This window comes from Acomys minous (genome assembly GCF_964271855.1).
Source record: "Acomys minous genome assembly, chromosome: 2".
In the NCBI taxonomy this organism is placed as follows: domain Eukaryota; kingdom Metazoa; phylum Chordata; class Mammalia; order Rodentia; family Muridae; genus Acomys; species Acomys minous.
Window position 1 is genome coordinate 136,873,199 of NC_140484.1, and position 24,552 is coordinate 136,897,750.

Here is a 24,552-nt window from a genome sequence, read left to right on the forward strand (position 1 = left end):
ATTCTGCTGCCCCGGTATCTTCTCAAACAGGTAGGGCAAAGGGCACTTGGTAGCAAGATCCTGACTGAGGAGTTGACATGGGCTCAGGAAGACACACAGCAGCGCAGACAAACTTTATTAGTGATATCAGTACAGCGGAGGTGCCCGCAGAACGGGGGGGGGGGGAGGGGACCCATGCCAAGACCAGTCCCCTCCGGCCCCTGATGGGCTTTTGAGGATGGGGGCCTGGCTTGGACCAGTTCCTCCTGCTCCACCTCAAACACTGGGGATGGAGAGCCCAAGGCTGGCCCTTGTTTCAGGCCCCTCCTGTCATCAGTCCAGTGTAATGACTTCTGTGAAGGAATTCAATTTCTCTCTCCCAACCCCTGGGTAGGGAACCCCAGCTATTGGGAGGTAGCCCCAGGGAACATGAGGTGCAGGAACAGCATCCAGAGCCCCTACCTGCCCCCAAACCCTTGAGTTCCCTGGGGCCCGACACAAGCAGGTGGAGGAAGGATAAGAATTCTTCATGGGGTCTGGGATCCTAGACGTTTGGGCTTGAGGGAACCCCACAGCGACTGAACACCCCTGCGGACAGTCCACCCCACACGTCTTGCAACTGACTCCGCAGGGGGTGCTGGGAGGCAGGAGGTGGAGGTCTGGGCACGAGCATCCAGACACTTCTGGTAGCGGAGCTGCGAAGAAGCAAAGCGGCAGTCAGTATCCACCTCAGCCCCTTAAGGTCACACTGCTGTCCCACTAGCCAGCCTACTCACCATGCATGCAGCCTGCACAGCCTCTGAGAGGCTGGCAGCGTTGGGCTCGCACCAAAACATGTGGCAGCAGAAGGAGGCTGGGCCGGCAGCCATGATGAACGCGAAGGTGTGCACATCTCTGCCCACAGCCAGGAAGGAGAGGAATCGCACCCGACACTCCCCCAGCACTGCCTCTGTCTGCAGGGGAGAGGCATCCAGTTATAAAGGAAGATCCCCTAACCCTGTTTTACTGAGGCACACCATCTTTACTGGCAGCTCTTCCCCTGAACTCAAGTCCCCTCCACGGCAAAGCTCAGCCACACTTTTCTCCTACCCCAGTTCCTTACCTGCTGGTGTAAGATGGTGAGGGTAGCAGGAGCCACGCTGACGTGACTTGGGGTCCACTGCTCACGGCTACTGGAAGACAGGACTGACTCCAGGGCCCCGTTAATCACATCTACCCCTGGAAGACAGAGACACAAACATAGAGGACTGAGGGTAGGAAAAAGATAGTGTAACTCCGCCTATCAAACCCAGGGGCCTGCTGCAGCCCCATCTCACCAACACGTAGCCCAAGGATGCTGCTGACTAGGTATCCCCCCCTGGGCACTCTCCTCCTTGACTTCAGTGACTGCGGACCCTTTCTGGCTTGACCTATCTTGAATCTCCAGCTTGGTTTTCTTCACTGACTCTATATCTTCAGCCTCCTAAATGGACAGACCCCTCCCCAACAGAGCTCCGACTCCCCGTATATTACTCTGCATGCTCAGGGCTTCTTTCACACAACAGCGGCTTCCAATCAGCCAGGCTAGTCCTTTCTCCAGACCCAAATGGTTTATATATATATTATATATTATATATATTTTATATATATATTTAATTATTTCATTATTTCTTTATTGTGTGTGTGTGGAGGTCAAAGGACAACATACAAGAGTTAGTTCTGTCCTTCTGTGCGGGTCCAGGAGATTGAACTCAGGCTATCAGGTCTGACTGACTGCAAGTGCCTTTATCAGCTCTTCCACCTCCTGGCCCTGTTTTTCTGTCTGTTTGTTTGTTTTGGTTGTGAGATGGAGTAGATGGAAAAAGTAAGCAGCTCAACAATTGGAGCTGCCTGCAGTGGTGCACAGCTTTCCAGCACTCTGGAGGCAAGGGCAGGCGGACTTGTGCAGCCTGGACTTTGTAGAGAGACCTTGCCTCAAAGCCAAAACCAGACACACACACACACACACACACACACACACACACACACACACACACACACACACACACGCTCTGCAGAGTGGGGTGGAGAACAAGAGATGGCAACAGAAGGTGAGTATGAACAAATACATCATGTGTATGCATGGAGGTGTCATAGTGAAACTCATTAATATTTATGGCTAAGACATAAAAATATTCAAAGGAAACAAAGTGGCTTCTCTCGGAGTGGTGGTGCACATATGGCAACTCAGCACTTTCCAGAGACAGGAGAATCACAAGCCCAGGATGAACGACACATAGTGAGTTCCAGGCCACTCATGGCTACATGGCAAGACCTTATCTCAAAGCCACAATCAAACAATCCCATAATGGTCTCTTTCACTTCAAACTGCTTTTAAACTTCTATAAAATCCCAGCACAGGGAAGGCAGCATCAGGAGGATCTCCAACAAGTTTTAGTTAAAGCTGCTTGGAGAGACATGTGTGTGCATGTGTGCCCGTGCACCTGCATGTGTGCGCGTGTGTGCGCGCGCGTGTGTGTATTCGGGGAGGGAGGTGTTTAAATTTGAGTGGGAAGGATATCCTAAGGACACAGTCTATGACAAATGGCCAAGTCTCCAAGGGCCCTTTTCCATTGTCCATCTCAGTAGGGCACGGAAAGACACACCAGACAGAACTCTTTTGTTGTTGTTGTGTTTTCAAGAAAGGTATAGGCTTGGCTGTCCTGGAACTTTGCTCTGTAAATCTGACGGCCTCTGCTCAAGTGCTGGAATTAAAGGCATGCACCACCACCGCTCAGCTTCAGAGATAATTCATCTACACTGGACTGTGGTCATCTCAAGGACGGAGACCAAGTGAAACTGGATTTTATGTTTCCCAGTCATAAACCCAGTCAGGGTTTAGCTGCTGAAGATTTCAGAGACATGTGAATGTCACCCTGAAGGAAGCATGGGCAAATGCAGGGAAACAGGAAGTCTAATAACAGAGGAGTGTACAGGAGGATGACAACACAGGAAGGAGCAGATGGGCCGCTGCAAGGACCTCAAATGCAAGGCAGGGTGGTGTAATGTCTATGGCATTTCAACTGAAACCCTGGGGAACTTCAAGTTTGATAGGGGTGAAAGGATAGAGCCTGACTTCCAAGTCTTCTGAGCATCGGCTGGGAGGATCTAAAAAAAAAAAAAAAAAAGGCAGCTGGCTGGCTGGGTGTGGTGGCGCACAGCTTTAATCCCAGCACTCGGTAGGCAGAAGCACGGGGATAAGTGAGTTCAAGGCCAGTCTGGACTACAAAGAGAGTTCTAGGAAAGCCAGGACTACACAGAGAAGTCCTGTCTTGCAAAAAAGGGGATAAAGAAATGGGAAGGGGGTGGGGGGTAGAGGGACACACAGGGAGGAAGAGAGGGAGGGACAGGGAGAGGGAGGGAGGGAGATAGAGCGAGAGGCAGCTAAATAGTTGAATATCTGCAACCTCACCAGCCCTACACTTCTGTTTCTCCTTACCCTTCAGTGCATTTCCACCCCATGCCAGTTGTTACTATCAAACGTACCATGCGATGCGTTTCTTATCTCTCCTTGCTAGGATGTAATGCATTGGAAGGCCAGAGTCGCGGCCAGTGCGGTGCGGTGATGTAAGCTAAGGATCAGAACGATGCCGGGCGCCAAGTATGCGAGAGTAATCGACTGGGTGGATGAATGAAAACTGAAGCTTCAGGGGGGAGGACAGGGATTTTTAAAACATGGTTTGATTTTACCAGTGAAGACTCAGGAGCCAGATGCTGGGGTGAAAGCCTGCTAGCTCGGAGAGGCAGAGAAGGCACCCAGCTGACCTTCCTCCTCAGCAGACACCCCAGAAGGATTCCTAAAACAAGACTCCTCAAACTAAATGTCCCTCCCTTCCACTTCCTGTGTGTCTCTGTTCATCCTCCTAACATCCTCTTACTCTGTTTTGTTTTGTTTTAATAATCTTACGCTCACTTCCTCTTGACTGCTTGCTTGCTCGCTCGTCTCTTGACCTATGGTTGACTTTATTTAAACCTGTTTACACAGGGGCTGGAGAGATGGCTCAGAGGCTAAGGGCACTGACTGCTCCTCCAGAGGCCCTGAGTTCAATTCCCAGCAGCCACATGGTGGCTCACAACTCTGATGCTTTCTTCTGGCCTGCAGGTGTATATGCAGCCAGAACACTGTATAATAAATAAATAAATAAATCCTTTTTTAAAAAAACCTGTTTACAATATTGAAGCAGAAAGCTCTTAGATTAAAGGTGTGTGCTAAGGCTGAGCCACATCACAACTAAACACAGGTTTCTCTAGTAAATAATACAATCTCTCTGGGCTCACAGTATGACCAAATATCATGCAACAAACTTGACTTTGCCACTTTTTCTCCAAGGCACCTTGAATTTGGCATATTTAAAACTGAACTCACAATCCTCGTAACAAAACTGACTTCTCTGCCAGTATCTGCTATTGTTTTTAAATTACACGTATTATCTATAGGCCCGGCTAGTAATCAATCAAGACACAGACACTTGTTATATTTTAAGGTAGCCTTAGTTAACCTGGGGCAAGGCAGATATCAATCTTTTAAACTACCTCCCATAGTGGGGCAGGCATGGGATCCCTGCCTTAATCCCATGCCATCTGTTTCTAATAACTTTTATCAAATTACTTTCCATGCATAATCCCAAACACTTGCTAATGTTCTTTATCTGGGCCGGATTCTCTATCCACTGGCCATGTGTTTCTCCTCCATCTAACCCATGGCGGCCTTCCTCTCGTCCCTTCAGGTCTCTTTCTCCTCAGTGCAGTCTTTCTTTTTCCCAGAATTCCTCTCTCTCTCCTAGCCCCACCTATCTCCTGCCCTGCCCAAGTGGAGATGGCTTTTTATTAAGCAAAAGGTGGGTCACAGAGACAGCAAGCAGTAATCAGCATCAAAACACATCAGACCATCCTCCAACAGTCTGCTGCTTTTAGAGAAAGGCACCACTGGCCAGTTGGTACTGGGAAATCCGGTCCAATGCCACGTGCTCCCTAATGACTTCAAGTCAGCCTTAAAGCCTTTGCCTCTTGCTCTGCTGTCAATCGGTCACCTGTTGACTCACACTCCTTTTCAGTCCTGCTGTTACCTAAGATACTCTTGTTACCAGCAACCTTGACAGTGAAGATATGCCTGCCTGCCCTCTATCTTCTTGCACCCACTCAACGTCTTTCTTCGTGGTACAGCCAAAGCAAGCTTTACTGCATCCAAATACCTGAAACATGCATGGTTTGGGTAAGTGTCAAATGGTCCCCCCCACCAAAGGCCCATGTGTTAAAAGCCTGGATCCCCAGCTCACCCTGCTGGGGAAACTCTAGAACCCTGAAAAGAACAACAGGAGGTTTGTCCCTGAAGGGAACTGTACAATTTTAGCTTCTTCTCTTTTTATTCCCAGGGCACAGAGTGGCTTCGCTGTGCCACAGGCTCTTGTGTGACATGACACTGTCACAAAGTCAACCAGGCATGAGGGCATGAACCGAAATAAACTTCTTCTCTTTGTAAGCTGATCACCTTAGGTGTCTAATACAGTAGTGGGAGCTGACCAATGAAAATGGCTCCCTGCAGCTCTTGTCTTGAAGACTGATCTCATCCTAAGCCGGGGGTCTCTCGGTTTGATCACCACCTAGCTCTCAGCCTAGGCCTGCACAGCTAGTGTTTCCCATGTACCAGTGTCCCCTGCTCTGGGTTCTCACACACAGCTGAGAGTGGCCTTTCCCTGGCCTGGCCTGGCTTCGTTTCACTTCAACACATCCACTGCTATTTCACTGTCTTATTTCTCAGCTCTCACGATACTTTCTCAGGAAGACTGTGTTTTCTTCCCTTCCTGTTTTTTTTGCAAAGGTGGGTGGGGTGGGTCGAGCAAACAGTGTTGTTCTCTGTAGCCCTAGCTGGCCAGGTTTTCACTGTGCTTACAGCTTCAGTCTCCCCAAGTACAAGGACCACAGGTGTCACTACACCAAACTTCACAGGAAGCCTTCTCTGGTCGGCTAGACCAAATGAAAGTCTTCTGTTATATCTTGCTACTCCCTTTCCATAAAAGACTTAGTTTATTATGACATATGTTTGATTGGGTTCTGATTATTCTATTGTAAGCTCCCACAAACTCCGTGAAAGCCAGGCTGAGGCCATGGTTTCCCAGGGCCCACCACAGAACCTGACACAGTAAGTTTCAAAGGTAATTGTTAAGGGAATAAGCAAACAAGTGGCAGGTACTTTGAAAGCATGGCCTCTTGCCTCAATTCCTTATTTGTAAACAGGTTTTATTGTAATTGCAACATATAGAAATATCAAAGATTAATGAAAGTTGGAGGTATAACTCAGTAGTAGAATACTTGCTTGTGCACCCGCGGATTTGGCTTTGAGCCCCAGTATCTCTCTGTCTCTCTGTCTCTCTGCCTCTGCCTCTGCCTCTGTCTCTGTCTCTCTGTCTCTGTCTCTGTCTCTCTGTCTCTCTGTCTCTCTCTCTGTCTCTCTCTCTGTCTCTCTCTCTGTCTCTCTCTCTCTCTCTCTCTCTCTCTCACACACACACACACACACACAATTAAATAAACAAAAAAAAAAAGCTTTACACTTGTACAATAGTGAAGCCTGTATCAATTATGACAACTGCTTCCTTCTCTGGATGCTCAGGGCTCACAATTAAGAGTGTTGTGCTGAATGGAGCACCAAGCTAATGCCTCGTACTTCTAGCCACTCAAATACCTGGCTCCCAAACCCACCAAAGCTTTCTCGTGGGTTTGAGGGTGGGGAGAAAGTCTCTCTCTGTGCCTAGCTCAGCACAAGTCCTACGGTAGACAGTCACTGAAACATGCTCATTAGAGCTATAGGCGGGACACAGGGCAAGGCTGGGACAGAGACATAGGGAGGTAAGATAAATTCTGCAAGACAGGGAGATGCCACCTATGAGAAGGTCCAAGAGAAGCAGCCCTAGAAAGCACGGTGTGGGGACAGAGCTCTGGGACTGAGGGGATGTTCCCTGAGAGAAGAGAGCACACATACCAACAGGTTTCGCAACAGGCACGTTCCCCAGGTAATAGACTTGGAACTTCTGCACCAGCTCATTCTTGGGGGCCGGGAATTCCACTGTGAGAGAAAAGAAGGGTCAAGTGTTGTCCTGGCCTATGACACCAGCGCATAAGCTATGCATTTGCCCAGACATATCCTCAGCCCCACTGCATCTCGTCCCCCATGTGCCCGTGTCTGCCCAGGAACCTGGGCCCCTTCTTGGGTCTCCTCACCTTAACTCACAAAGCTGAGCTGGGCCTTGTGAGGCTGTGGCACTCACCTTGGAAAGGGACATCCACAAGCTTAGAGTGGTCCAGAGAGAGTCCGTTTACCAAGCAGCGAGCATTTCGCCGTTCAGACATGATCTGAGGAATGAATGGGGGTGGGGGGTGGGATCTGTTAGAGCTACACTGCCCCCAAAGCCCCCACTTCACTACCCACCAACTCAGCAGCCCTAACCCACACCCTTCTAGAGCAAAAGTGGCAGCTAGTCCAGGGAGTGGAGGGGGCCGTGCCTTGGAGCAGATCTCATGCAGGCTGGTGGCGATGTTCTTGGCAGGTGCCTCACAGCGAAACACGTGGCACTTGAGCATCTGGGTCAGTTTATCTCGAGCTACGTAGGCAAAGTCCCTGTTGGGGGAGGGTCACCTCAGTATCCCTAGAACCACCAAGTGCCAAGCCTGGCCACCAGTCCACCCCTCCCACCTCCCTGTCCACAGCAGCTCCTACAGGTTTTCTGCCCTGGTGTTCCGTAGGTTCTGCCTTAAGGAACTGAGGAAAACAGATAGGCAAGCATGCTGAGGTGAGGGAATAAGGCCCAGCACAGCAGGTGGGAAGGGACAGAGTATAGTAAGGGAGCCTAGGTGCTTCGAAGCATCCGGTCCAGGCGTGGGAGAGGGCACGGTCAAAGCAGACGGATGTTAATACCTCTCTCTGGGTCCGGCAGCACAAGAGAGCCAAAGAACAGATTAGAAAAGAGGATTCTCACTGCTGGATGGATGAGCCCCCCCCCCGTCCCCACCCCCACCCCACAGACTCCTGTGTCCTGTCCCCACCTTCCACTGTCCCGCCCAACGCCCCACACACGGATGCTGACGATGGGCTGGACATGCAGCAGCGCCTGGCTCTGTGGCTCCACCAGTTTTAGCGTCTCATCCTCCAACTGGAGCAGCAGGTCCTTTCCCTGCAAACCCAAGAAGCAGAGCTCAGTGGTAACCCAGCGGGAAGGTGGCGGATCTCTGCCATCGCCAGCTCAGGGGATACTGGCCATCACTGTGGAGGAGCAGGGTTTACTTAGCCATCAGACCTCCCATCTGTGGGCCCTTACTCTAACCAATAAAGGTTCTCCCATGACTCTGGTCATCCCCACCACTGTTAGACAGCAACCCCTCACGGTGCCAGGCTGGGGTTACACATCCGTCCCACAGGGCTGCTACGTAAACCAGCATCCACTCCCATGTCCTCATCAGCCCCCTCCAAGGCAAATCAAATCCTCCATACCTCCCAACTGCCCGCACACTCCCACAGTACCACCACCTCACCAGCTCAGGCCCTCACCTCTCCCCAGCCCCCAGACATTGGGTCATGTAGATTGTTTTTGTGGTAGGAGAGCTGACGGATACAGTTGTTGACTGCCACACTGCTGCGTCCCGGGGCCAGCTCCTCCTCGGTCATCTCAACCCAGCCTAGAGAGCGCACTGCGAAACACTGCCAGACACAGAAGAAGGGTCAGGGTAGAGAGCTGAGATGAAATTGGAGGTGCCCTGGTCACAGGACAGAGAAGCCCCTGACTTGGAACATAAAAAGTAGGAGGCCATTCTAAACTAAGATGAGACATGAAGGGACATCTGCTGACGTGTCGTGTCTCAGGAGTCCCTAGAAGACCCTTGGGCCAACTGAGTTAAATACTGAAGCTGTCATTAGACTGTCCAGTTCATACATGCAATCTTGTGCTGAAACTAGGAAGAACTCCTCATCTGTGAGCTTTGCTGAGACCACACACACACACCCTCACAGCACAGCACGAGGCCTGTCCTCCACACAAGGGCCTGCTCACACAATGGTTGTTGGTCTTGAACAAACCTTGACTCCTGGGTTGGTGTTCCGTTGGGATAATTTCTCCTCCTCTTGGGGCAATGGCTCTGGGCTGGAGGCAGATGGGGAACACTTGACATGGCACCCCTATTTTTAGAGTTGTCCCAATACCCCTTCTACATGGACCCAATCAAACCCTAGCCCACTGCTTCTGGTGACTCACCTGAGGCTCTGAGCCGGAAAGGGCAATGTCTCCTCCTCAGGGTCCTTCAGTCCCAAATCCATTGGTGCCTCCTCGCTGGGTTCATCCTTTGAAAAGGGATTGAGGAATCAGGCCCCCAAATGAAGCCCCTTTTCCAGTTACCCCCCACAGTGATGCTAGCTACTTCACTTACCTTCCAAAACTCTCCTTCCTCAAAGCCTTCTTGGTGAGCAAAGCCAGTCCAGGTGAGCTGGAGGAAGAACCGTGGAGGGGAGTCTCACCCTGTTCTAGAACCACAGACCCCTCCGCCCCTGGCATGAAACAACAAGCCACTGAGCCTCACCTGGGACTCTTCTTGGGGGCTACTCCCCTGTGAAGGGGAAGCCTGGCCTGGGGGTTCCCACTGGGTGGTCCCTGTTGGGATATGCCAGTAGTAGGTCCCTGAGGTGTCCTGGACCCTCATCCATCCAGCCGGCAGATCGGAATCCGTCTCGAAAGCGTTGGGGTTCCAGAAGGAATCTGCCAGGAAGGAGGCTCAGTGAGGGTCAGCTCACCCAACAGGAAGGCAGTAGATGCTCAGTCCCCTCCCCAAGGCCCCTTGGGTGAAAATAAGGAGCTGGAGACGGGGCAGTATAGATCCTGTTTGCTTCTAGGGCCGACGACTTTTGAGTCACCACATTGGGAGCCACCAGTGGGGAAAATGGCTCAGGCCTCCTCCTGGGCCCTGCTGTTGCCTAATGTGGCCACATGGAGGGAAAGAAGAAAGCAGAGAGGAAGAAGAGAAGAGAAGGAGGTTGAATGACCCCAGTTCACTTCCTCACACATCATGCCTATCCATAAGTCTGGCTATAAAATGCACACACACCGCCAGCTCCTGTACACATCTGCGTACACACAGATGCACAATATATGCAAGCTCTACCACACACCTGTGCACAGCACATAAAAAATTCTGGAAGGTATCACATACAGGCGGGCTTGTGAGTTCAGGGGCAAACAAACAGAGCAATGCCAGTCACGTACATGTGTAGAGCTATGTGTCTATGGAGCTATATATGCCAGCCCTACCAACAGGTGTGTACATACCAGACAACCAAAACCTCGCAACATACGTGTGAGTGGCTCACATACAGGTGGGAACACACTCAGACACAATACATTGTCAACCCATTACCTCTGTACAGACACACACACACACGCACACACATTCAAATATATCATGCAAACACAGACTATACATATCTGTGATATACACTCCTCCTCTCCTGGATCTCCATCTCTCCATCCCTGTCACAGAACCATTTGCCTTCCACCTCTGCTTTCTCTTTCTTGCTCCAGACCCCACATCACACCCAGCCCCCATGCTGCCCCTCACCTGGACTGCTGTCCTGCAGGATGATGGCCAGGAAGAAGTCCTGGGAGAACATGGCGCTTACTCCCTGCCCCTCCTGCCTCCACCCTCCCTCTTCACAGCCCCCTCCAGCCAGCTGGGCTCACAGCCTGGGGCTGGGCTGCAGAGAAAAGCTCATCCCGCCCCCTTCTCACCAGGGCAGAGCGCGTCGTCTGCCAGGCAAGATCCTCCTCCGCCTGGAGTTCTCGAGGGAGGGGCCAAGACCACCATACTAGAGGGAGCCTCCTTGGGATGGAGGTGGGTGAGGAAGAGGGGCTCACGAGACCCTAGCTCTTCTGGTCTTCTTTCTTTACCTTGGCTCCCCTTCCCCAATCCTGAATCTGTACCCCACCCTCCAGGCGGTGACATCAATGGCACAGTTAAGCTAGTCCTACAAACATCAGGAGGCTCTGCCTCCTGGGAATAGCTCAGCCACCTGGGGCCCAGCAGAATCTATAGACCTCAGCATAAACAGGGTGTGGCTTCCGAAGCCTCAGGGATCCCTCTCTTATCTAGACCCTATCCAGCACTTTTAAGTAAAGAAAGGGTGGTCTCTGAGGGCCTGAGCCCTAGCAAGCCTGAGGATTTGAGGCTTCCCAGCACCACCCCCCTCACCTGCCAGGGCCCAGCTAAGGCTGCAGTGTCTCCTCGGCAACCAGAGCACCGGGATGGCTGGGAGCGCCCAGACTGCTGACGTGCTTCCCGTTACCAAGGAAACCAGGAATCCTGACTGGTCTAAGAGGCAGCACTGAGGGACAGGCAGTCTCAAGACTCAGGCGGCTTGGTACCAAGGCACAGAGGGGCCGGGAGTGGGTGTGGCTACAGCAAGGTGTTTCCACACCTGATATTAGTTATTCAGGCAAGGTGCTTCTCCATCCTCTGCCTGCAAATGAGGTAAGCCTACAGGCACCCAATGAAAAAAGGGAGCTCAACTTGCCCATCCACCTTCTATGCCCATCACTGTGTCTCCACCCCTCTACCATCCACTCTACTGAGGCTCAGCAAACAAGTCTTTTCCCTAGACCCTTCCCCCACTCCCCCACAGGACTTCGCTGCTGAAAAACCTTCCAGGAACACCAACCCCCAAGGGCCCCTTGCTCCCCACAGCCTGCTTTATGGTAGGGCCAGGCATTTCTGGAATCTGGGGGACAGGTCACTACTTCCCCTGAATGAGTCACACACACCAATCCATCTGCCATCCCTGTCAGCCTGTGCCTTCCTGCTTCAAAGAGCTTCATCCTTCCGATCTGTCCTGGAGGGGGCAGCTCCCCCACCCCTTGACCATCTGGGAGGCCCTTCTGGAGCTTGGCATACCTCCGTTCATGCACAGCCTCTCCCCTGGTGTGGGGGGAGGCTCTGCTTCCACACACATGCTTTAATTCCACAACCACACACTTTCCTGCAGGCACTCACATGAATCCAGAAATCCCTACGGCCCTCCCTCCCTCCCTCCCTCCCTCCCTCCCTCCCTCCCTCCCTTCATTCATCCATAAAAGCCTTAGTGGTTCAGGCAGGCAAACTACTCTGTACAGGAGACCATGCTTCGGACTATGCTTTCCCCAACCCCTTCCCCTCCTGCTCCACATCACCACTACAGTCCAGACAACCAGCATGCTTTAATCTGGATTACTGCAGAAGCCTCTCAACTGGTTTCCCTCCGTCTCCACTTCGGGGCTGCACACTACAGCCTGAATGATTCTTAGGGGATGTCAAACTAATCAGGTTGCTCTCCAGTTTAATACTCTTAACTGCTTTCTCATTACCCTTAGGACAAAAATCCAACCCCTGCACAGGTTTTATGTGCTGTTAAGAGGCCCTAGCTTTCTTTCTGCCTCTCAGCCTTGCCTCTGACAACTCCCCAGGTCCCCTAACTCCCAGTTAGGGTTCTAACTATTACTCCCTCCCCCTTCAGACAACAGCAGGGGTGGGGGGTAGGGGGAGTCTCACTACTGACCCAATTCTCCCCCTCCCTCAGGCAGGCAGGGCGCGCTCCTGCTCCTCTGCCCACCCACTTATCATCACTGATTATGAGTCTAGTTCTGTTTCCCCCCCCCCCCCACTGTGAGTACCGAGAGGGATAAGAACATCTTTGTCCTGTCTTAAACATTCCCAGCGTTTAGGACAAGGCCTTGCTCAGAGTGTGACGCCAATGCAGGTAGTAAAGTTCATTCATTCACACGAGTCACTCAATTCATGTAGTTCATTTACTCAACGAATACTTTGTACAGATCCTAAAATGGGAAGGGAAAAAAAAAAAAAACAACTTTTGTTCCATCCTACATCATTTCTACTGAGCAGAAACCCACCGTCTGCATCTCTCGTGGCAGAGGCAACACAGAAAAACAAAAAACAAAAAAACAAAACAAAACAAAAAAAAACAAAAAACAAGAAAGAGCAACCCTCCTACCCTTTCGGATGGCCTAACACCTCTGCATACAACAACCCCTAGTATCCATCAGGACAGGACTGGATGGAGGAGCCTCCTCTCACCCCTCCCACGGCCTCTCTGAGATCACTGCCCACACCCAGCACATCCTTGGTTCTTCTTTATTGCTACCCTCCCACCTCAGAAACGCTGTCACCCATGAGGACTCCAGGGTACTCAACAACCAAGCCTCTGTTTGGTCATTGACACCCCTCTCCCAGGCATGCATGCTAAATCACCTGTAACCTGCAGCGATGCACGCCTCAAAGAGATACACATGTCTTGTACAGCACTTTTGAAAACCCGAACTAGCTGCTGAGTTGCTGGCATTTAGAAGCTGGGGTAGTTTACATCGGCATCTACCCTTCAGCTTGTCCATCTTTTCTCCAAACTCAACCCCGATAAACAGTCAGCTTGAGTAAAACAGCAGACGCTCCCTTGGCACAGCATGCAGGCATTGACCACCAAAAGCCACTCACATCACAGGAAGAAAAATAATTAGACTTTACTTTTGTTACCTTTGGTACCACCTACAAAGTGTCCTTGAAAAAGCAAGACAGAACAAAAAGGCATTGAACCCTGAATCTGATCAAGGTTCTAGAACTATCTACTAGTTGACAAGAAATCCAGAAGCAAAGTATATTCAAAACCACTTGGGGTGAAAGGCTTAAAAAAAAATTCAGAAGCCGGGCATGGTGGCGCACGCCTTTAATCCCAGCACTCGGGAGGCAGAGGCGGGCGGATCGCTGTGAGTTCGAGGCCAGCCTGGTCTACAAAGTAAGTCCAGGACAGCCAAGACTACAAAGAGACCCTGTCTCGAAAAACCAAAAAAAAAGAAAAAGAAAAAAAAATTCAGATCATAAAAAACTCAAGACAGGGGCTGGAGAGATGGCTCAGCGGTTAAGAGCACTGTCTGCTCTTCCAGAGGACCTGAGTTCAATTCCCAGCAACCACATGGTGGCTCAGAACCATCTGTAGTGAGATCTGGTGCTCTCTTCTGGTGTGCAGATAAAACACTCATATACAATAAATAAATAAAAAACCTTTAAAAAAAAAAAAACTCAAGACAGGCCAGGCATGGTAGTGCACGCTTTTAATCCCAGCACTCGGGAGGCAGAGGCAGGCGGATCGCTGTGAGTTTGAGGCCAGCCGGGTCTACAAAGTTAGTCTAGGACAGCCAAGGCTACACAGAGAAACCCTGTCTCAAAAAAACTAAAAACAAAACAAAACAAAACAAAACAAAACAAAAAAACCTCAAGACAGAAAATGTGTGTGTGTGTGTGTGTGTGTGTGTGTGTGTGTGTGTGTGTGTGTGTGTGTGTGTGTGTGTACAGTCAATAGAAAAACAAAGGTAGAACGTATATACATTAAAACAAACTTTAAAACCACGTGTGGTGGCTCATGCCTATAATCCCAGCACTCGGATGAGAGAGGCAAGGGCATCATCGACAGTTTGAAGCCAACTTAGTCTATATAAGTGAGCTGTGAGTTCTAGGTTAGCCAGGACTACAACATGAGTCCCTAACCAAAACAAACAAACAAATGAACCAATGGGGGGGCGCACAGGGGAAGGATATATGAAGCTCTTGGTTAGCTGAAATCTATGTCCCCTGCCAGGAGCCATTTGTAGGGGTGTAGGCACTGTTAGTACCTTGAGAAGTGAAAGTCAGTGTCTCCATCTCTTTCCAGGCACAGAATCCAGGTCATGCATGCTAAGCAAGTGATTTACCATCAACGTAGGTCACCCCACCACCACCCACCCACCAAAGCTCTTCTTGTATTCCCACCCTCAGCTCTTCTGGGCTGCACCTACAGCTACAGTAGAGAAATCCCCACTCCGTAATACAGAGCTTCAACTTTAGTAAACGGGTCACAGTGAGTGATCGGTCTTTGATCTCTAACCTCTATCTCCCCGGAAGTTAGCCATCAGCTTATTCTTCCCTTGTTCCCAAACTGTGAGCCAGAACCTCAGTCCCGGAGAAACGGCATCCTTGCGATGACCAGCCTGGCACTGTGCACAGGGCATGCGGATCATTAGCAGGAACCAACCCCCACACTTTCCAGACAGATATCTTTAGGGAGATGCTGGCTGTTCCCTCTAGACGTGCACGTGACTGTTAAAAGCTGGCATAGTATGCCAAGTCCACCTCGGTGCATGTGCTGTGTGCACTGGTGACTGGGTAACACCGAGCTCAGGGCTCATCCAGGTCTAGACTCGATCTGCTTTCGATCTTAGCCCCATTATAATGATCCAGGACTGTTGGTGATCCTCAGGAAGCGATCTGGCTTGTCTGGGCCTCTTTCTCATCATTTGTAATACGGACATAGAAAGAGTATCTGTGTCACAACATTACTCTGATTACTAGATGCCATAATGCTTAGCCAAGGGTGAGTTTTGTGGTAAGCAGTCAACAAACCAGTCAATCTACACACAGACCCTGACAGCACACATGATGAACAGGCCCACCCTTCACACCATGCCTGATGAACAGCCCTATCAAACTGACTAAGCACTCTCTCACTGAGAAAATGTTGGAACTGAAGATACAGGCTCTGCAACTCCTCCTCAGGCTAGCCCTGCCTCTGAATGGAGAAGACAGATGTCTGACACCCCCTCCCTCAAGCCCTCCCATATTGTCACATGTACCTGTGTCCTCTGGGGAGCCATAGGAGGGGCTGCCCTGTGATAAGGTGGCCCAGCTTGAGTCCTCATCACTGGCTGCACTGTTCCGCATGCCAAATAGGAGGCTAGCACTCTTGCTATGTTCCCGGGGGCCGTCTGTGAGGGCCTGGGGCCCAGAGGGGACTTCCACACTCTCCAGGGGCTCAGGCAGCCCTGGAGGAGAAGACAAGTCCTCCTCCTCCTCTTCTTCCTCCTCATCTTCATCATCCTCTTCAGCCTCCCCTGCTGCCTTCTCCTCTCCTTCCTCTGGTCCCTGCTCCTGGGTGTTGATGATCAAGCCGGATCCAGGAAGCCCTCGGTTGGCTGCATTGTGGGCGGAGAGCTCCAGCTCAGAGTATAGATGCATCAAGCCTTTGGGACCCAGAGGTGCTGTCTCAGGCTCCTGGCCGGCCTCCTCTGCCAAGGTCAAGGTCACATTTCGGTTCTGGTCTCGGTGGGCTGTGGCAGCCCTCCGAAGCTGGTTCTGGCCTTCCTTTAACCACTTGGCATTGGCGGGACCTGGTTCAGGCACACTACCCTCTCCCATAGCACTGCGAAGGTCCTTGGGTACCACAGCTGTGGCTTGCAGCTTAGCGTTGAGCAGCTGGTTATGGGCAGCGTGCAGGGGCAGGGGGAAGCTGAGTGCGGGGCCTCCGTGGCTGTTAGCATTAATGGCCGACTGGCTCAGGGACGACGGGACAGACATGGCCTTGATAGATCCTGTGAGACAGGGAGGAGAGAGCATGTTGAGTATTCCTATTTCTGCCCCAGTTTTAGGTCCTGTTCCTCATCTTCTTGTAACTCAGTTGGCTAGCATACACCAATCCATGGCACTCTCATCAGGCACCTGTCCCTGCATCCCCACCCCCATCACAAGCCAGGCCCAGCTCTGCAACCTATCCCTTTCCCCCAGTGTTCTGGGGCAGCACAGTGGTGCTCTCTCTCCCCTGCTCTCTCTCTCCTCACTACAAAAAGCAGCATGCCTGCACAATAGCTCTCTGTGCATCCCCATGCCCCACTTGACCAACTGTGGCTCACTGTGCCAGGGACACAGACAGCATAGGACAGGCTCCAGTGTTCTGGATACTAAATAGACTATCTCTTCCCTCCGGGCCCGGTGCTATCTGGAACCTTATCGTTGCCAGCCCCCGGACTGTCTTCCCTTCGTTATAAATCGCTAGCATCCGCCATCCCTAAGCCCACACACTACACCAGGGACTAGTCAGACAGGAATGATGGGTACACAGAGGCAGCAGAGTCATCCAAGAGAGCAGGTCACAGAGGAAGGGCCTTTAGCTCTAGTTCTTGGCTCCCCCAACTACAGACAATGCCTGCCTGTGAAATATCTCACTTAAAGCATCAGTCTCCCCCGGCATCCCTCATAATGCCATGGTTACCTCAGGAGCCCTTGAACTCTCAACCTTTCAGGTCCTTGTCCAAAGATCACTTTATCAGGGAGCCTTTCCCTACACATACATCTTAAAACTACAGTTTACTTCTCCCCAACTCAGTAACCCCCCAGTCTTCCCAAGCATGGACCACCATCGACCTCGCCAACTTTAACATTTGTATTTGCTTACTGATCTCCTCATGGCTACGTTCCACGCTGGTGAGAATTCTGCATTACTGTTGTTGTTGTTGTTATTATTACTTGCAAGCCAGCATTCCCAGTCTCTGGCAATGTACCGACACAGAGCAAGAAGCAGGAGCCCAGTAATTAGCATTCACAGAGTAAGTGTACAAAACCCATTCTCACATCTCCTCAGACCTCATTTTAGACTCTCCTCAGAAGATACTTCATTTCCTGCCCTGGATCTGTCTGTCTTAGCACTGGCTTGTTGTACCTCAACCACCTCCTCCTAGTCTGCATGTTCACAAAGTCAGCTTCTTAGGTGTCTTCCTCACCAGCCCCGACCAGGTTCTGAGCATGACCTATCCTTTGAGGGTCCCTGGGCCTCCCCTCAAGGCCCAATCTATCCTTCTCACTGTCCCTGGCCTGTCTGGAACTCTCTTTATGACCCTTGCTTTCCTTGGGAACCCCCAACACTAGCTCTTCCTCCTTGACCAACCACTACCCAACACCCCCTCCGCTCTCAACTCTCAATGCAGTCCCTCCCTCAGCCAAGCCCTACTGTCACCCTCCCTCCCGACAGCTTCCCTCAAAGCTCTCTCTTCCTACTGGACCCTACCTCTACCCACAGGTTCCCCAACACCCCAATAAGCACTGTGGGTCTTCCTTTCCGAACCCCACTGTGCAGCTCTTCTCCGTAACATCTTATTTAATGCCCCCATCTCCTTATTTGCTGGTCTCACGCTGACCCCGTCACTGCCTTAGTTCTCCCCTGCCCATAGTGAATGCAGCTAATACAAGATGCCTGAGCAAGGCTCCTCTATCTCTTCAGCCTTGGCCTGGGGCAGGAGCCAAAGTCAGCATTTTCACCATTTCTAGCTCCTGGGAATCTAGCACAATGTTGGGAATACTTGTATAAAATATATGAGAGAAGGCTTCTGTCCGTGTGTCTGCCTCACCTTCCTGTTTAACTAACTGCTGGTCTGGTCAGTGTTGTCTCCACCTGGGCTGTGAGGAAAGCCATGGTTGCTGGAATAAATGAAGGGGGAAAAAAATAGGCAGTTTCGTCTCCACCCAGAACCACAGTAATTTTCCAAAAATGGAAACCAGATTGTGTCACTCCCTGGTTGACAAAATTAAAGGGCTCACTACTGCCTTTAGGATAAAGTCTGAGCTCAGTTTACAGACACCTGAGAGGCCACGGCAGCCAACCCCTAGCACCTCTCAGGCCAGCCGTCCCCTCATACCTTAAACTCAGTCATACGAAGTGTGAGAGGTTCTGGAACACATCAAGCAAACCGCCCTCCCACGCTGCCTTTGTTTACACTGTTCCCTCAGCCTGGAATCTGCCCCTTCTTGTAAAAACCTCTTCTTGTATTTCAAACCTTCCCTTAGCTGTCGGGGCTCCTAAGCAATCTTTCTTGAACTTTCCTCACCTTCCAAGGACCATTCCCTGTCTGCGCTCCCTAACACCCACATGCTATCAGAAGAGAGGAAACTCTGTCTTACTTAGTATTACAATACCATCATAAAGGATAACATGCTATGTGTCCTGCCAGAGTGGCCACTGTGAGGAAGGAAAGGATGGATTAAGTGGACAGACACTGGGGACCTGGAAGCTTGGAGCTGGCTAGGAACACATACAAGAAAGCTTGTCTAGCCACCTTGGGCTAAAACAGGCAAAGGTGATCTTACAGAAAAAGCTGGGGGAACGATAAAGGAGCCCTAAGAGGAACAGTGAGGCAGGAGTCCTGGCCAGGTGAGGCTCAGGTCTGTGAAAAAAAAGGAAGAGAGAGAAAGTGCTTAAAGCAATGGCCTGGCTTAATAACCGTTCCATGGCTGCATCTCGAAGAGATCCCACACTTCCAGACAGCTCCCAGGACCTCAGGGGCTGAGTCCTTCTCTGAAGCAATGGTGGACAAAGTCATGCTGGGGGCTGACTTTCGTAACACTGCGGAAAGAACGCGAGGAGCATACATGCTCTGTGACACTGGGTCAGTGAAGAGCCAGCTGGACTTCAGGGCAGCCCTGACCATCAGGGCACCAGGGAAGATGGCAGTCTAGATAAGAATTAGATAAGAAAAGTCTATTGAAAGCGCTGAGGCCTAGCTGTCCAGCCTGAGGCAATGTGGCCACCACCACCTTTCCTCTTTGCGGCCCAAAAGACAACTAGCTACTTAGCTTCTTTAAGAAAATGCATAATCCAAGCTCTCCTCTCTCACAGCATTATCCACACTTGGGTATCTCGGAGGATAAAACAGGGTCTATGAGATACCAGGTACCATACTAGGCACAGGAGAAAGTCTAAACAATAGAAAATGGTTCATCCCCCTCGAGGACGTCACACTCTAGGGAGTCACTGGACAGCCCTTACTCTACAGTGGGTATTTTGTGCGTGCCACACCTTCACCATAACACATGTGTGAAAACAACTTTTGAGAGTCTGTTCTCTCCCCCCCCCCCCCCCACGTGTGAGGCTGAAGCCTGACCTCAGGTCGGCAGGTCTGGTGGCACCTCCTTCATCTGCTGAGGCCATCTCACATTTTATGGGTGGAACAAGTGACGGGTACCGTGATAGAGAAAGAACAGGACTCCGCTAGAGCCTAGGGTTTTACCACAGCCCTGACAATGACGCCTGCCTGCGCACCAGGAAGAACTCACTCGGACCATCCTTCGGCTCTCCCAAGTCTCTCAATCTCCTTTCCAAATTCAGGGAAGAAGGGGCAGTCATTAATTTGGGGAACATCCTGAAACATCCAGACCGGATGAATCTATGCTCCTTTCTCTTTTTGCCTAAAACCAAGGGCTGCCCCTACTAGTTAGATCCTCTTACTATAAGAACGAAAGTATTTCTTGGCCTGACTCCCGCCCCACACCCCCTGGGCCTCTCTGGTTTGCTTTTCTCTCCATACTCACTATAGCCATTTCTTCTCTTCCCTTTTGGCTTTTTTTTTTAACCCTGCTTTCATTCTTAAGACTTGGTAACACCATCTACTAGGTCAACATGGCCCCCATGGCGTTTAACCCATTGGGTGCCCAGTCATGATGTGTACTTTCAGCAGAATTTAACCCCATGAGGCCCTCAGCCAGTGTTCATTCATAGCTTCTATGTTCTACATTCCTGGAGTTCTTTATATGCATCTGAATACCGGTTTGTTTGTTTGTTTGTTTGTTTGTTTGTGTTTGGCCCGTTAGACTTCCTTGCTGGCTCACCTTCTCTCAGCCATTCCGGGCTGAGTTTCTCACAGCTTTCTTCTCTTCCTCGTCCTGTATTCAGTAGAGGTATTCATTCATGGCCACAGTGATTTCCACACTTCAAGCTCCCTTATCTGAACTCCAGAGATGTACACTCATTCAACCTCTCTAGCCAACAACTCCATCTTGCTGTCCCCGGGGCCTCTCAGACGAACACGTCCATTCATGTTTCTCATTCCCTACCCCGCCGTCTCCTTCTCTTTCAGGATGTGAGACCATGAGACGAAATGACCACCCATTTGGTTGTACAGTGCGGTGTGATCCTAGATGCATGCACCACCCTTGCTGCTCGCACTAAATCATTCTCAGACAACAATCACGTTCTGAGGGGGGAAAAAAAACTGTGGAGTTATCCACTCTGTCGCCTCCACTATCACCAACAATCTGCACAAAAGTCAATGACTGACCTAATAGTCAAAATCCTTAGAGGTGCCTAAAGTGCCCTCTTAGCCATCTGGACCTCCCCAGCCTAAGTTGGCTTCTTTGATTCCTGGAAGGCATCAAAGGTCTTTGTACTACACGATTTCCCTTCAGCATAGACCTTCAACCCGTTTCCTGAGCCACATTATCCCAACTCTCCCTTTACACTCTAGTTTAATCTAAACATTCCCCCAGAGAAGTCTTCCCTTGGCCCCTTCCCTCCTACCCACACACCAGTCCAGATTCCGTTCTCTGGATCGCCCGAAGCACCGTGCATCTTCCTTCACGGTACCTTATTCCCCCTACCGTGCCATTCTTATTTGACTTCCTGCAGAGATCCCACTTCTCTGTGGACAAGAACCCAGTCTATTTTGTTTTTATTACATCTTCAGTACCTTAACGTGGTGCCTTGTAAATATCAGGTGCTCAAATCCTATTTGTTGAATGTGTAAATGATTGGATGCATTTTTTTTTTAAAGGACCATTTCCATTACCAGTGTTGGGGCTGATAATAGCCAAGAGAGGGTAGGCAAGGAGGGGCTACCAGAGCAGTGTGGAGTGGGTGTAGATCGAGTTTGACAGCGATTGGAACCAAGTGAAATCAACAGACCTGAGAAATGCTGAAGCAGTGGGCACCACAGAACTTGGTGCAATCAGATGTTGAGGAGTAATGGAGAATGTTGCACAGAATTCCAGTGTGAATGTAGCCTGAACCGAATGGACAGTTGCCATTTTGGGATGTCGAGGGAACAACATATGGGAGTAAGGTACAAGGGGAACGCGAGACATTAATTAAGTCACCTTGGAATGTGTAGGTTTGAAATCCCTGTTGTACTGTCCAAAAGGGTGCCAGAGGACAGCTGGGTATATATGCCTTTGCATTTCAGCAGAGTGGTGTGGGCTGGACAAATAAATTTGGGAATCGACAGCGTATGTATGAAATTTAAAGAGTTGGGGCATAGAGGAAATGGTCAAGGAGAAAGGACAGAGTGAAAGAATGCAGCTCAGGCCAGAACCCAGCGCCAAATATACAGAGAAGAGAGGAAGAGAACACAGAGACTGAGAAGCAGCAGGCAGCACCTAAGAGAGAAACCAGGAAAACCTTCAAGGAGACTAAACTGACACACACTCCTCGAAGGTAACAGACTCACAGCAAAGCGTCCATTGGAGTTACAGAGAACCCCGGTGACCTTGCCTGGAAGCTTCCGTGGATGTCAGAGGCATAATGGAGTGGATTTTTGAATGAATGGGAAGTCAGGGGCTCAGAAGGCAACAGACAAACAGGACTCAGAAGAGGCTGAGAATAACCTCTCAACTGTAGAAGGAAAACTGCTCCTAAGGAGCACTCTAGTTGCTGCTAGGCCTCTCTGTCGGGCTGAGACAGGTACCTCCCCCGCCCCAGGGCACACCCCTTGGTCGCTGAGGACAACAGAATGCAGCTTGACATCCCAGGCCCAAGGCCTTGAGACTCCAGGCAGGAACAGAACGGCCTGGCTCCTACCCAGCTCCAAGTCCCCTTCCCAACATTAGACCTCCCCTCCCCCACTCTTCCATCGCTCTTTTTTTTCCCCCCTGCCCCCGCCCCGTTCAAAGCATCCTGGAGGATCAAGAAGCAAAGCTGGGGGAGCGGTCGATGTGAGGACCAAAGTGAAGCCTGCGGAGGGTGGTTCTGCAGGCCTACGGTAGGAGGAAGATCGCGCTAGTGTAGGGGGTGGAATCAGGCCTGGCCGGGGTACCGGGACTCCTGCGAGGAAAGGGTTGCAAGGGCTACGGGTAGCTGAGGCTGGGGATCCTGCCCCCAGGGCTGGGCCCGGGCAGAGGCAGCTCCTACCTGCGCGGCGAGGCCCCAGGCCCAGGTGGCGAAGGTGGCTCAGGCTGCAGGGCTCCGGCGACGCCGCAGCTTCTCCATCACAACATCCCCCGCCCAGGAGCGCGCAGACCGCGGGGCCGCGCCCGGAGCGGCGGAGTCGCGCAAGGGAGGGGGAGGGGCGCCATCTTGGCCGGGGCGGGGCGGGGCGCGCGAGCCTCTAAAGAGCCGCCGTAGCTGCCGCTGGCCCTGCCGCACCCTGCAGACCCCTGACCCTCCGCGAGCCCTGAGGTCCTTGCCTCTAGCCTAGCTCGCATGGCTGCACCCAGCTCCCAGAACCCCTGCCCACCTCTCCTCTTCCATGCCACCGACTCACCTCCGCTCCTACAGGGCCCTGGTCCTGCACAGACGACGGGAGACGCGCCTGGAGCTCCGGGAGCTTGATCCGCTTGGGGGCGGGGGAGGTGCTGGGACCACGGCCGCGCCTCAAGAGGCTGGCAGCCGGCTGCTCTCTGGCTCTTGTGGCAGGACTCCCTGACGTCCTGGGGATAATAATAGCGCGTATTTATTGACCGCTTACTCTGTACCAGGCTCTATGTTCAACCGTTTGCATGCATTCATCCTCAGATCAGCACTGGGCAATGCTCACAATTGTTAGTCTCGGATTTGAGAGGCAGGTGCTGACATTCTGAAGGGTAACCAGACTTGCCCGCAGTAAGAGAGAAAGTGGTTAAACTGAGATATTTCTAAACACTCTACCTGTGCCTCTGAATATAAGGCTGTGACACGGCCCCCACTCCACCCCGCGTTAATTTCCCGGGTAGAAATTAACTCGAGGAAAGGACCAAGTGGAGCATGGGAGTGGAAAATGTACTGAACAGCTGCTGAGGTGTTTGCTGTATCCTTGTTCGCTGCAGACCCTGTGTGGCAGTGAGGCAGGTCTTAGTGGTCAGATCACTGACCTAGAGCCCCTCAAGAATAAAGAGGGGCAGACTCTTTTTTTTGTTTTTTTGTTTGTTTGTTTGTTTTGTTTTTCGAGACAGGATTTCTCTGTGTAGCCTTGGCTGCCCTGGACCCGCTTTGTAGACCAGGCTGTCCTCGAACTCACAGTGATCCACCTGCCTCTGCCTCCCGAGTGCTGGGATTATAGGCGTGCACCACCACACCCGGCTGAGGAGCAGAGCTCTTAAAAGCGTTTCCCCCCTAAACTTTAACTATGGCCTCTGAACAACTGATTGGAGATGCATCTAAGTCTAATGGTGTCCAAATCTAAATTCATTTTCCCTGAATAGGAAAGATTCTCTCTCTCTCTCTCTCTCTCTCTCTCTCTCTCTCTCTCTCTCTCTCTCTCTCTCTCTCTCACACACACACACACACACACACACTCACACTCACATAATCTGCATGCAAATTCACTTCATCAATCCCTTGCCTGTTCAAAGCAAGTACCTCAAGGTTGTCTTTGAATACACTTTCACTTATCCTGAGATAAATGTACATGTTTTAACTTTTTGTTATGGACATTTTCACATATGTACAAAAATAGAGCAGTGTGACAAAACTTCCTGGGTCCAACATTCCTCTTGTACAATTACTGACTGGTGGTTGAGTCCGTTGTAATCTGATAAGCGCCAATGATGTACAGAACATGTGGGGTCCCACTCTGGACATAAGGATCTCAAAGTGAATCTGGTTTAGTTTTATCCTACCTGGAAAATGTGGCACCTGACCTGAGTCCTTGAGAAACAATCAAGGGCTATCTATAAAGAGAAATGTATCTTCATTCATTCATTCATTCATTCGTTCAT

The 24,552-nt window shown here is 51.0% G+C and overlaps 1 protein-coding gene across 4 annotated transcripts; it reads right to left on the reverse strand.

The window, feature by feature from the left end:
• Positions 1-98: 98 nt before the first annotated feature.
• APBB1 (amyloid beta precursor protein binding family B member 1) lies at positions 99-23,254 on the reverse strand. Of its 4 annotated transcripts, none has more exons than XM_084802126.1 (14): positions 23,121-23,254; positions 15,678-16,412; positions 9,559-9,734; positions 9,409-9,465; positions 9,237-9,322; positions 9,062-9,125; positions 8,537-8,686; positions 8,035-8,162; positions 7,495-7,609; positions 7,260-7,344; positions 6,974-7,057; positions 1,082-1,197; positions 756-932; positions 99-674 (listed from the first exon to the last, which is right to left on the reverse strand). In XM_084802126.1, exons 2-14 carry the CDS (start codon positions 16,396-16,398, stop codon positions 507-509), a joined length of 2,127 nt encoding a protein of 708 aa, XP_084658252.1. In that variant the 5' UTR covers positions 16,399-16,412; positions 23,121-23,254; the 3' UTR covers positions 99-506. The 4 variants fall into 4 exon arrangements, with proteins under 4 accessions (XP_084658252.1, XP_084658251.1, XP_084658254.1 ...); XM_084802125.1 differs by lacking the exon at positions 23,121-23,254 and adding an exon at positions 22,769-22,911; XM_084802128.1 differs by lacking the exons at positions 15,678-16,412; positions 23,121-23,254 and adding an exon at positions 11,221-11,244.
• Positions 23,255-24,552: the final 1,298 nt, after the last annotated feature.

What these genes read in the sequence shown, in the direction of transcription:
- APBB1 (XM_084802126.1), bottom strand. Translation starts at nt 16,398, where the DNA reads ATGTCTGTCCCGTCGTCCCTGAGCCAGTCGGCCATTAATGCTAACAGC. An exon ending in GTTGGGCGGGACAGTGGAAG is followed by an intron (nt 7,610 to 8,034) that starts GTGGGGACAGGA and finishes CTCCCCCAACAG; the next exon opens with GGACTTTGCCTACGTAGCTC. An exon ending in TCACCATCTTACACCAGCAG is followed by an intron (nt 933 to 1,081) that starts GTAAGGAACTGG and finishes TCTCCCCTGCAG; the next exon opens with ACAGAGGCAGTGCTGGGGGA.